General features: G+C 32.8%; 1 protein-coding gene across 2 annotated transcripts; it reads right to left on the reverse strand.

The window, feature by feature from the left end:
- Positions 1-1519: 1519 nt before the first annotated feature.
- On the reverse strand, positions 1520-11268 carry LOC128200897 (heat shock protein beta-1-like). Of its 2 annotated transcripts, XM_052895757.1 has the most exons (4): positions 10868-11268; positions 8801-8852; positions 4409-4589; positions 1520-2456 (listed from the first exon to the last, which is right to left on the reverse strand). In XM_052895757.1, the coding sequence occupies exons 1-4, from the start codon at positions 11055-11057 to the stop codon at positions 2262-2264; spliced, it is 618 nt and encodes a 205-aa protein (XP_052751717.1). In that variant the 5' UTR covers positions 11058-11268; the 3' UTR covers positions 1520-2261. The 2 variants fall into 2 exon arrangements, with proteins under 2 accessions (XP_052751717.1, XP_052751718.1); XM_052895758.1 differs by lacking the exon at positions 8801-8852 and having other exon boundaries at positions 10870-11239.
- Between the last annotated feature and the right edge of the window lie 3010 nt (positions 11269-14278).

Below are 14278 nucleotides of genomic sequence, written 5' to 3' on the forward strand. Positions count from 1 at the left end.
TTGTCAGTGACATCAGTATCAATGACACATATGGCACATTCCTGGTTTTACAAACATCCATAGCCTATGTTACTGTACCGTAGGTAACTCCATTTACCATCAGATGGGCCGTATGCTGGTTTGCCACTATAACAGTATAAAAAAAATCTAGTAATTGTCTGTTTCGTTGAAACTACTACTTCTCTCTACACTCACTAGTACAAAGTAGCGGACAAAATATAGTTGTTCAATATAGATAAAATAAATATTTTTATATGATTTAAAAAAAAAGGAGTAAACATTTATTTCAACTTTATTAATGTAGTGACTCATCGCTGAACACCCCAACTTTTAATAATTACCAATGACTCATTTTATTCTGAAAGCTTTCTAAAACAATGTCTTGGTGAGTCAGAGGTGTAGGTATATTTATAGCTATGCAATCAAGATTGCATGTATTTTGTACACTTATGAAGGAATAAGTAATCCATTTGTAGGTATTTTGTACTGTAAAGTTATAAGCCAAATAAAAAAAAAAATATTAAATTCGTCTGACTAATAATCGAACTAGGAACCTCAATAACGCAAAGTAACACACCACTGTGACATGACGTCATAATCACAGTCCGATATCGACATAAATTAAACTAGATGTTTCCTCTTGATACTAATCGGTCTTCAATTTATGATTACTATACTATACCATATCATACCATATCAGCCCTTAATTGTCCACTGCTGAACATTAGCTTCCCTCTATTGGGGGATTTTTCCAGTAGTTCGCACACTTGGCAGGCGGGTTGGCAACCGCAGTTAAGCCTTGTAGAAGTTTTAAGAGGGGCGTTGCTGCCCAACCCGCAGCCATTAAATTCCCTTAGTCGCTTCTTACGACACCCACGGGAAAGGAAGTGGTGGGCTTTTATGTGACGGGACCACATGGTCATTTATGATTACATTTTGTGCTAACTATAATAAATTTGACGAAATAAATATGCATTGTACAATTTTATGCTTATTGCATTAATAACTGTCTATGATAAAGCAAATATGGTCAACTTTTCATGGGTACCCACTTATTTTTTTAATAGTAACAAAATTTGTACTTATGTTGAAACTAGACGGCTGTTACAAACATTTTCTTAACATGAAGAAATGATTCTCAACCGAACCCCAAATGTGGCACAAAAATATTTGTCATTGATTTTGTCCTTTTTTGTTACTCGACTTTTACTAATAAGTACAATTGTAACGAAAGAGACATGTTTTTACATACAGAATGAATGATTTCTCACAATACCCTCATCATTGCATTAAACATACCACGTTAACTTCCCTCTGCTGAACATAGGCCTTCCCCTATTAGGGGGTTTGACAATAGTTGCGACGCTTGGGAGACGGGTTGGCGACTGAAATTAGGCTTTGGTGATATTTTTAAAGAGATACTGCTGCCCATCGCTCAGCCTTAGTCGCCTCTTACGACCCCCATGGGATAGGATTAAAATAGATTAAAAAACAGGATGTTAATAAATAATGAAAACAATATTGTTTTAAGTTTTATTGACATCTAAAACTTTCATAACAACTGTTTGTACTAAAATATAATATGTGTATCAAGTTAAAAGCTGTTAAATTGGTGTGTTGTTTGTTATAGCTGCTGATAGCAGGCGATGTTAAGCAAAATGGACTTTAATCAGTTTGTAAATAAGACACTTCTCTAATAATCCTCGTTGTATGCTTCCATAGCCATAACCTGCGCTGATTTTATGTAAACTGTACTTACATATTGTACATAATTTTCAACGAACACGTTATGTAAGCTCACTTGAATTTCTTTAGTATTATTGAGAACTTACAATAATTAATTAAAATGTTTAATAACCGGATAGATCATGTTTAATTCTAATCACATTAGTGATCAATTTTTAAATCAACCGAAATACCCAACACAACGGAAAAAATGCAATATGTAATGTTGTTCCAACTCCTAACAATCACAGTGAAAGCAATGTCATAAAGCAACATTCAAATGTACAGTGCAGAATGCATCTGTGCTCTACAATGAACAATGGAATATAGCTCAACGAGAGTAATTGACCGGTTACAACGTGTAAGTGTTAATTAAGATAATTTTGAGATTCTCTTCTCTTTTAATAATAAATCTAAATAAATATCAGAGAATATCGCCAATACTCCTTACAGTAATTTATGAAACATAAATTAAAATAAATTATTAACAATATGGAATTGCATGCGTCGCACTGGATAGCCACATTTGTAGTTGCTCAGTGCTTCTGAATAGGAATATTCCTATCCGTGATTGCCAGCTGAGGCAGAGGAGCCTCCACTGTTAGAACACCGTCTCGCGACAACGACGACTTGATCGCCTCAGGATTTGTGCCCTTTGGCAACAGGAATTCCCTATTGTACTCTCTGTATACTGATTTTGTATCTGACTTCTCCTCGTGTTTGGCGTGCACCTGAAATTAACCACATGAACATTAAGTGTACAGTCAAATGAAAAAAATTATTGTCAAGTTATCTTTGAATAATAGCTATCATAAACAGTCTTCCGTTGTAATATTTTAATTTTGGCTTTACTCAGTGCGATTCACAACATGGTTATGTGACGGGTTCATAAATAAAAACTCACGTCAAGTCCGAAACTATTTTGGCCACACCGAAGATGGAGGTCGTAAATAAAGCCGATATTAATAATTGATGAGATATCCTTATAAAATTTATAGACTATATTGGTCAATGAGTAAATCTCATTAATAAACTCTACCATTAACTGACTGACAGATAATGCACAATCCAAACCAGCAGGTCTGCGAGTATGGAATTTACTAGAATAAATTCTTGGTACGTATGTAGCTATATGACGTAGACGAGCGCTATGAACAAATTTTCTGAAATTTCTACGCTAATAGAAGTACTGTGTTGATATTGATAGAATACAATCTTACATAACTTTATCGTGGATACGTATCAAAAGTAAAACCTTTTAGGCAGGTATTCTCTATAGACGTAAACTATTTCGAGATTCAGACCGAGTTTAAAAACAACTTTATCTACATTTAAAACACTCAAGAATTAAACACTGTGACAACAAAATTAATGTTAAATATCCACGTTGTAACGCTTCCACGAATAATTCGCCAAACTATGTATAATAAAAACAAAGAATAATCTTCGCAATTTATATAACAATGAAATTTGTTGACTGTATTTCACATCTGTAAGTATTGATGCAGCAGTACCTATATTCAATTTATTCTTGTCTCATATACACCCACATAGGAATTTTACAAATACAAGAGCTAAAGATCTGTATTTGCGCTGTTTACTCCGATAAAAAAATTCTATACGAGCACAAAAATGATAACGTACTCTGGCATGATGCCGACGCGACGCGGTGATATTTGAGACATTTTTTCTTGGCTACATAAATAAACACAGTTCATTATTTTTCGGACAATTTATCTTCATTAGACCATGACAAAATCAGAGGATGCACTTGCGACAAGCGGCGGAAAAATAGTTATTTTAAATGACGACGCGATTAATAGCCACGACTAGGTACCAATTTGTACCAAACCAACCAATAAGTATCTACGTAACATGTAAGTTGTTATTTTAGGTATGCAACTGTATTTATAGTAATAGGTATACTTATAGAAAGAATTGTTAGAAGCTTTGTTACGTTCGTTTTTATTGTTTTTATGCAAGTAAAGCAAACGACGTGTTTTCAAACTTCCACAAGTTTATATTCTGACGAATAATATTCTAGAATACTTTTGTTGAGGTTCATCGACTTTTTAACTCTAGTCTACGTTCAATGTCTGCATTTGAACGCTTTTATAATTTATCGTAGCACGGCATTGATATCATGCGATATTATAATAAATATGATTTTATCGTTACGATATAATAAGAGAGTCAAATGTAATATGCAATTCCATGGAGATGCTTTTAATTTTCCGCGATGATATCATAGACGTGCACGGCATGATGATCTCATGAACGAACAGAAATTTGAAAGCGTTTCTATCAATTTATATATAACTGGCCAATTCTAAAAATTTTTCTTACTAAATTTGAATTTTATTTTACACTTTATTTAAAACTTCAGACATTTCTATATAATAATTTTAATATGTACATGATTTTTTCAACTAACACCATTTATTTTAATAATACGTATTGTTCTTACTAGTCTCACTATATCTACCTACATATGCCTAGCTAATTGGAATCACATGTCCTTGTACGATTATAAAAGCAAACGATTATTACTTATATACCTACTATATTTATTTAATTTATGTCAGCTCGAATATGCAAATTATGCAAAATCTCCAACACTACACCAAATAAGGGGGAGTCTATCAATTGCGTGAGGATTTTTATTTTATTTTATTAAACTTACCAATAATTTGTTGTCGACTGTTTTGACGACGATCTCTTCGGGGGTATATTGGCTGACATCAAAACGGAGCTTCAGTGATTTGCCATCCCCTTCATCTTGGATCAAGGGAGAGTTGAGACTGTCCCAGTGGCTGGGCTCAGCCAACTGTCTGCTATCACTGTGTTGTGAAGATGTGGTGGAGCTGCGAATAGTTAACAAAATTATGTTTAATAATAAATATATCAGTGTCTGTCTACTCGACTATACCCAGCGCATATTGTAGTGCATTACATTATAACCCGAATGTTTCCAGTGTTACGTTTACTAATGAATAAAGAGATTAGTAACTACCTACAAAGTTATATTTACCGTAACTACATTTTACTAATAGACACATACATTTATACCGTCCTGATACACACATATATAGATAGAAGTGTTTACGGTCGATGGTTGCCATGAGATTTTGGTGCACACACAGTCAATTTCAACCAGAATTAGTTACTAACACCATTATCAAAGCAGGTACATTTCTATTAGCGATACCGCTAGAAAATATCTATCGAATTTAGTTATAATAGCGAAAATAGATACACTTAAGAAAATCATATATCAATTAACATAGTCGTTAACCTAATGAAAAATAACGCTGTCCGCACTTATGAAAAATATTGTACTACGAATAAAGTTTTTTTTTTTTTTTATAATTGCATAGTATTTGTAAACTATTGCTATTAGAGTAGATATCAAAAAATTAGATGTATTTAAATTTTTTCTACAAGCAATGTCACAGATGATATAATAGTTCTTTACTACGTAAGCGGTATCACTTTTGGTACCTACTTTGTTTAGGAGGGCTAAGTAGATTTGCGAACATTAAATAAGAGACATTCACCGAAAATGGATATGTTTACGCTGCTTACACATTATTAATACCTACCTTATTTTATATGACAAATCTTAATGACAAATGTTATTGAACGGTTAATATGTTTAACAATTTCTGAGACACCAAGATTGATACACGAGTTTGTGCATTAGGTACCTAAATATAATCGGTTGGATAAATTCAATTGGAACGATAACCTTTGATGACTTTAGCGCCGATAAATTATTTTTAATTAACAGAGGTGTAGAATTTAAAAATAAAACTACCTACTTAATCGAGCAAATGGTTTAATAATTGTAAGTAGTCATTGCTTCAATGACAGTGACGGTATTATTTATGCTTATTAGATTTTGATAGCGAAGCATAATTTCAAGCTGTAGATTTTACATTATCTTATTGGATTGTGCTACTAAACCGTTCGTCAATTCAATTACTTATTTATCTTTATTTGTTTAAGTTTATTGACCAATAAAATGTAGTATAAAAGGCGAACTTAATGCAATAAGAACATTCTCTGCTAACCAACCTTTGGGATTATTATTAAAAATATATATAACTACAAAGAAGCAAATTTAAAAAATGTGCTTGTAATAAGCAGTTATTGTTAATTGCATGCAACATATGTTAGTTTCCTTGTAATTGAATGTGATAAAAGAGTTTTTAATAATCTTGTGACGACGGCTAAAGTGAAAACAAGTATTATAAACATGCAACACGCTATCCACAATCCCCCATGTATTTATTTCGATCCATTTAGTTTTAATTGCAAATGCAGGTTTTAACGACTTGGTCACGCAGACGACTGTGCAGGATCATTCAATTTAATTGTAATTTTAACAAAATTTATACCTAGGTATCTAGCCGTTGATTATTCAATAAATTATAACCATAAAAGCAACAACAATGTTTTATTTTTACTATTTTTACTAAGTAATTCGACGAACTAGACAGAATATTTAGATATGCTTGTACAAGTAAATATAGTTACAGAGAATTTTTTATTATTTATTCTTATTAATGAATCTGTTTTATGAAATACTTATTTTAGTTTCTCATGATTACTGTCTCAAAGAAATAAATAAAAGGAAGTACACCTAATAAAATTCATTGGTTTATTAGGAATCCGTATTATTGTTGTAAGAAATTTCTAGAACACAATTTCATAAGAGAACTATATAGCGTTATTATATGCTTGAAAAACATCAGCAGAGTTTGTCTGTATTTATCATAATTCATAATCTCCATTGTCTATGAGTCTAGACATTGTCTCATCTATCAACATCAGTAATTTGCCTGAGTACTTATCCGCTACATGAAATAACAAATTATTTTTATAACGTATTCTAGTTGAAAGTAAATTTTGCTCATAATTTGAATACTATATTTTTTGTATACCCGATATTGACGATTCCTTTTTTACAACACAATTTTTAAAACACATTTTATACTACGCATATAATAGATATAGATAATATACTAATTAATTTGTTATGGTTAAACACTATATATAAAGTAATTATATATGAAATTGAACATAAATAATAAAATATAAATAATTTTATTCATTTCAAAGTAATTTAATAAATATTTTCTTGAATTGTGATGTAAAATAACACTTCAAGGCTAAAATACCCAAAACAGAACTAATTCCGAAAACTTCGTTTCCTAAACTGTCCGGCCAAAAATCGAATCAGTTACGTCATTTAACTACGCAAAACATCAACGTGCCTAGCATTGAGCCACGGAGGTCATTGGTGGTCATTGACAAAAGGTTAGATATACTTAATGGTATTTATCTGATATCTAATGGTACAAAATTCTTAACCTTTCCAATAAAAATATTTTTACTAGGTAGTAACAACTACTAGGTTAGGCAGTATGTGCATTGTGGATATTTCCGCTTTTGCGATTGATTATCATATAGCTGATGTCATCTTCGTGTATGCAAGCACAAGGTCAACGTCAACAAATGATTTCATCAATATTTAGAGTAGGTGGACATTATCAATATAATTTGTGACCAAATGGTTGTTCAATGTCGCATGGTTGACATGTACTATGTAACTTAACCCACCAGCACCGACTTCTATAAACACATACAAGGTATCTACTTACGTAGCTACTTAGTTATTTCTAATACTCTCTAATCCAATCCAAATCTTGTGGGGGGAAAGGGATTGTTAGTAATGGAGACTGAGAATCCTATTGCTAGCAATATACCCAACCAGGTCGACCTCCTCGTGGTTCCCCCTGGAAACTATCATGGTTAATCATGATGGGCTAACTGACCTGTTTTCATTCTCATCTATCACCCTTCACTGGTGCTCCGCCAGCGTATCCCGTTAGCGCAGGCGGGGTTACCATACCATTTTCACCCATCAAAAAAAAAAAAAATCCAAATCTTGTACCGTGCAAAGATTTATATGATAAGTAGGTAAGTTAGTATAAGAGATAGATAATGAATAAACTAGGTACTATTTTTTGACGATGACATAGTAAACAAGGTCATTTTTTGTTAACCTGCTGACATATTTAAAACAAAATGTTATTGACAATGGTGGGCGTAATGTAGCCTCTATCGAAATATATATAGGCTCCTCTATAAATTATCAATATTTATGACAAAATGTAATAATACTAGTATTCACCCACAACTTTATCCACATGACTGGGACATGTTGATTAACCACAATAACAATAATAACTTGTGTCCTTCTGTATCCTAAATACTAAGTGTGTATACCAAACTCCATGACGGTTAAGAAGTAACAAAACCAAACCCACTTTCATATTTTATTATTATTTATGAATAGGTATATGTTGTCAAAGAAGTAAACTTCTCTGGTTTAATTCAAGATTTTGCACCGCAAAACGCTACTTTAAACTCTATCGATTGCAAAAGGAATTATCAAAATCAGTTTATATTTGACGATAATATTGCGTAACTTAAAAACATAACATAAACTCTTCATATTCTCTTCATTTATATTATTTTACTTGTATAAGTCAATATAAATAACTCCAAAGGTTGGCTTTGTACTTTTTCCACCTGAAAAGTATCCGGTACTCTTAAGCTAGGTATATAATTACATTTCTATTAGACATTGATTTTGCAGATTATTTTTTATTAATATATATGTAACAAATAAACTAATAAATTGGATATTTTACTTAAATTTTATTAAGCATAGTAATTACATACATGATTCATAAAGAAATATTCTTGTTATCCTTGCTCTTATTTAAAGTTAGATTCTGTGTCCGGGTCTAGAAAGTTTAAGTCATGACTATATTAGCGAAATAAGAATTTCACAGACCAAAAAATTTGACAAAAATTATCTGTGATGCAATAACAAAATGCCCCGTAGAAATACATAGAATTCTTGTAACAAACATATAGAAATGTTAATAAAAAGCTAGTACAACATAGAAACATAAATACAGATAATTAATAACTACATAAATACATGCATAACGAAGTATAAGTAGTGTTCCATGATACATCGATACATAATGGGGTTTACCTCTCTGAAGACTTGGTTACTCCTCCGGAAGAAACAGATTCGAAATTGTAAGACATGCAAAAGGCAATATTCTTGTTAGTTTTATTAGTTCTAACAATTTATCTTTTAATATTTCAATGATAAATATTTTAATTCAAAATAAATAATCGTGAAAAGCAAAAATTATCAAATGGAATGATATTCTTATTTCTAATTTAGTATTTGAATGACAGTTACATTAGAAACTAAAAAATACACGCAGCACTAGGTATCAGGCATGTATGCGTTTCAAGTTTATTATTATAATAATCTGAAATCTTGCATATTTACTATATAAAAATGCCTATTAAATACCTAATTTAATAAACCCTTAGATACTCCTAGACTGGAATTACCCTCTAGCCTACTGGTCAAAAGACCCAGGCACATTACAGTCATAAATATCTTCTTGTGTTGAGATATTTTATTAGAGTTATATAAAATAAGCATATATATGTATTCAATATTATTATATTTGTATGTATCTATATAATAAGTATATGTAATAATTTGCATACGTTAAAATTATTGCTATGTTAAATCATATAATAATTAAAAAGCTAGATAAATTCATCAAATAAATAATTATGTTTCATTCTATATAATGAACTCAAATCTCTGTCTGCCTATCTAATAATACTGAATGCAAAAACAACGGATTGTTTGACTACCTATTTGTGACGTCAATTGCCAACAATTGGCGCGTCGTGTAACCACTTGTTACTGTACAAAGAATACGTAGGTTCTACAGTTTTCGTCTTTGGTAACAGCTGCTAAAACCAAATATGTCCAATCGTTTCTTGCTAAACTATATAGCTAGTTCAACCCACACTCATAATTGTTAGTAGCTACTTAAATAGTATGGGCGGACAAGTCACAAAGTGCCCACACTTGAATAATTGAGCAAGAACCTAAAAATATTTAGTGACGACATTCGGTAATGTTTGTATTTTATATGACCAACAGACGCACTGTAGTAACTTGTTAAACGAGAGTAATATTCGTGCCCAACGTACAGTTACTCAAACTGGCTTGTCAGTGCCTGCATAAACAAAAAGCACCTATCTATTATAATTGAGATTGCGACATGGGCTTCTCGTAGCTGAACTGAAACAGTACATACTAGTTCCAAGTGGGTCAGGAATTCATGCCGTAAACATAAATTCAGCGAGTTCGCGGCTGCATTAACTGTATAACCACCCACTACACCTGATAAAATAATCGTAAACCGGTTTACATAAAGGATATTGCTAAAGACATTTCAAATGTCGCAGCGTTATACGTAGGCCACGACGATTTATATGATAAAAACATCGAAAATTCGAGGTTGCACTACTTTATGAATAGCAACAGCCATTGTACATTTATCACGCTATATGGAGGCGGTATGCAACTAATTTGCAGACATTGCGTAACACTCGTATACAGCGTGTTCTATTGTGTTTACAGTTTTACGCATTCCTGCGTTTTAGCAACAAATTACAAAATGTTCTCGTTGTAAGCCGATGTTACCGGCGCTATTTCTATTTATGACATCATCCCGCGTCGGGCTTACGTATCGCTGCACGCTTTAAATGGACGCGACTGAGATGTCTGCAGTTGATGCCGTTCCGCGGAATGATCCCGAATAATGCCTTTTGAATTAAAACTTTCGTGGTACCGTCATCGAGGCCACCTGAGGTGCGCGACTTTCTTGCGAAACTTCCAAACTTATTAATTCAAGATTCCCTTTTATGAAAACAAGGCCGGCAACGTAGCCGTTACGATCGGAATAATAATGCAAGTTATACATGTAGGCATAAACTGGAGGTGCTTCAACCCGGTTAAAACACCCACTTGCATTTCTAAATCACGGATACCCACGCTGATTTTGTTTAATGTTAATAGCCACTAAAATGGAAATCTATTCAGAATTTTTCGTTGATCTCTAGTGTTGCAATACGTAATTTATTAAGTATTAACTATTATGTATATATATTTAACTATAACCATCACATATAAGTATAATGTTTAAAAAAAAGTTAATAAATTTAACAAATATAAATAAATACCTAGTTGTGCTCTTGAAGAAATTGTTGCTTTCTCTGTTCATGAGTTCTGATCTGAATTTACTCATTTCCTCTTCCATTTTTCTCATTTCAGCGTCGAACCTCTCCCTGATGCTCGAGAATTCAGTGTCGATGACTGAAAAATCGCCTAATTTAATAGGGATGTTCCTTTTGAGACCACTGTCAGCCATTTTTCAGTAATATGTAAACTGATGTAACTATTAAACAAACACTGGCGAGGTTCTTCCTTGTGTAAACACAGTTCACAGTTGTGTAGTTACGCACTCGACGGTAGACAAGGCAACACTGATCATTAGTCGTCGACTCGGCGCCAGGGGGCTTGCGCAGAGTTTTAAATAGCCTCACGTTCGAACATCGCCACAGACTCGCTCGGCGTCATTCGGCCCACACTTTGCTTCTCGCTCATTCCAACAATCCACATTGCATGATGTTAAGACGCTCGACGTACCGAGTGAGGTGGCGGTAACGACTACGTTATTTAATTGATGAATCATTTCAACTGGATCTGTCTTTTCTGCTTATGGCAATCGACTCCATTATAAACACGATCTTGTTATTCATTGTGTATTTTTGTGAGATGTCGTATTGTATTCGTCATATCAAGAGGGCCAATTGTACGTAATTATGCACCCAAGAGTGCCTACACCTACCTACAAGCTTAGTCAAAACTTATTAAAATGCTGATAAACTGCTATATGTTCAATCATTTAATTCTGAACATAGGTACTCTACTACACTCACACAGTTGTCAACATCGAAGCATTTAATGTAGTCCCATCTCCAAAAAGAAGAAGACATCACAAACACATACCTATGGTTGTACTTACTTGCAATTCCCGCCCAAAAAATATCATTCGGTTCTTTCCATTTGACATAGATAAAAACCTAAGTCTATCTTCAAGCATATAAGGTGGTCTTAAAAAAATATTTTACCAGTAAACTAATCGTTATTCTCAAAGGAACATGGGTTGGAAAACGAATAAACCCTTCGAACTTCCTAATATTAACATAGCACATTCAGAGTTAGCATAACTACACTACAGCTTTTTAATCTAGAAAGAAGATGGTTAATGACTATGGATGTATAATAGCGGAATAATATTTAAAGTTGGGTAGATGGTGTCACTTTTGTTAATGTACAATAACTCAGTATGTAAAATCATATAACATGCAATGAAGAATGTGTCACCGCCAAAAGTTTCATGTTACAAGAATATTTATACCGTGAAGGGACGTTGTTACAGCATGTACGTGTGTGCAACTGTGGTATTAGTCATAGTTTTTAATTTTATACAATAATACATTTGAAAAAGTTTGCTTATCAATGTAAAAATAATTCTAAGAGAGAGAAAAGATGGCAATGTCATGAAAAAAACTAGGAGAAAGGGAAAAAGGGCTGTGGATTTGTAACATAAGTCAAATTCCTAAAAGTTAGCTGTCATGGAACAGAGACAATTTACACAAAGGTTTAGTATAAATTTACTTCAATCTTTGAGAATAGTTTACTACACACATGACGTCTTCAAATTTCGTGAATACGTTTCAACCTTTCAATTTACCATCGCACACACCTACAGGGAGACATTAAAAGCTTTTACTCCAGTCAGTGAGTCATTTGTTAACGTCGAATGCTCTTACAACACAGGAAACGCAATGTTTAGACGGGAGACGTTATATCTATTTTTAGAAGCTTTTCAGTTAGTATAATACCTTACATACATACTTAGTAGCAATTTAGATAAACACACTTTAACACTGCGTTTGATTTTGAACTTTTGTTATACAACATATCTAGTACCTACTTATTGATGATTTGGTTACAAATGTAACCAACTCCTAGTCCAATGAATTCATCTATACAAACGTCAATAGATAAATATTCTACACATTCAGGAGATGAAAAAGAGCACGATGCATCGTTGAACAATAAAAACATCCTAATATTTTATCAAAATTTGATTTTAACGTTTCCTCTTGAAAAATTTTAAAGATTGAATAGGTATGATAATGATTCTAAAGCCTATGATTATTGTAGACATCTGTGCATAAAAATGCAACGTCACTTAGCTGAGTTAACGCTATTAATTGATCAAATTCTTTTATAGGGAGAAGGGGGTTGTTAGTAATGGGTTCTAATTGACCCACTGCTAGCAATACATCCTATCAGGTCGACCTCCACGCTGTTCCCCCTGAAAACCATCGTTTATTCTAGTGGAATTTGTCACTATGGGCTAACTGACCTGCCTTTTTATCTTCACCTATCATCCCTCACTGGTGCCCCGCCAGCGTATCCCGATAGCGCAGGCAGCGTTACCATTCCATCATCAACTATTAAAAAAAAAGATTATATAAAAGAGATTATAATACGACACACAAAACCCTTATTATTTTTATTAGTACTAAATACCTAAGATTAATATTATAAATACGAGTAATCCTATATGTTTGTTTATTTTTATCTTGATCAATCAACATGCTTCTTCCGAAGAATCACTAGTAGGTAGAATTAAAAATGTGCAGTAGCTCTGAGAAAATAAAAATATTCATTTACTGTTAAACTAAATAACTTATGACGAAAGAAGCTATTTTACTAAAAAAATACTATAATAATTTTAACTCGTATCTAAGCCCATATGAATGACACCTTAAAATTAGATTCTTTGTGATTGTGTAGATTTTTTAAAAAGGTTGCAAGGTTTTTCGAATATTCATCCCTTAAGTGGACAAAAATTTACACAGATCTGAAATGTGTTTATACATAAATAGAAATGCCAAATAATCTTAAGTCATATAGCCACAAACAGGAGACGAAGTCTTTGTAATATTCATCTCTTAAGTGTATGAAATATAACGAATATCAAAGGAATTTTTTATACAGCTAGAAATGCCCAATAAGCAGACGTCACACCTGATGAAAAATAGAAGACTTTGTCTATTAAACCAATACCACTGATTTCACTGAATGACAATTCAAAGACATCAATAACTCAATCTGATTTTGAAATTCAGATAACTACACTATCTATACTTATAATAAATCTGTAGAGAGGTCAATTCTGTACATGTAATATATTTCCAAAATAACTATCAGGGAGTGATAAGTGATCGATACTGATGCCAAAAATGCACTCAGTAAAATTTTTGTGTCTGTCTGTATGTTCATTATAGAAACAAAAACTACTCGACGGATTTTAACGAAACTTGGTACAATTATTGTTCATACTCCTGGGCAGGTTATAGTATACTTTTCATCACGCTACGATCAATAGGAGCAGAGCAGTAAAAGGAAATGTTGGGAAAATGGGAGAAGTTATTCCATTTTTAAGCTTCCATCGCGTGTGCAGCCTTAATGGCCACTTTTTAAAATGTAAAAATGTCCACCCGTGCAACG

This window comes from Galleria mellonella, unplaced genomic scaffold (genome assembly GCF_026898425.1).
Source record: "Galleria mellonella isolate WM207_F2 unplaced genomic scaffold, CSIRO_AGI_GalMel_v1 utg310, whole genome shotgun sequence".
In the NCBI taxonomy this organism is placed as follows: domain Eukaryota; kingdom Metazoa; phylum Arthropoda; class Insecta; order Lepidoptera; family Pyralidae; genus Galleria; species Galleria mellonella.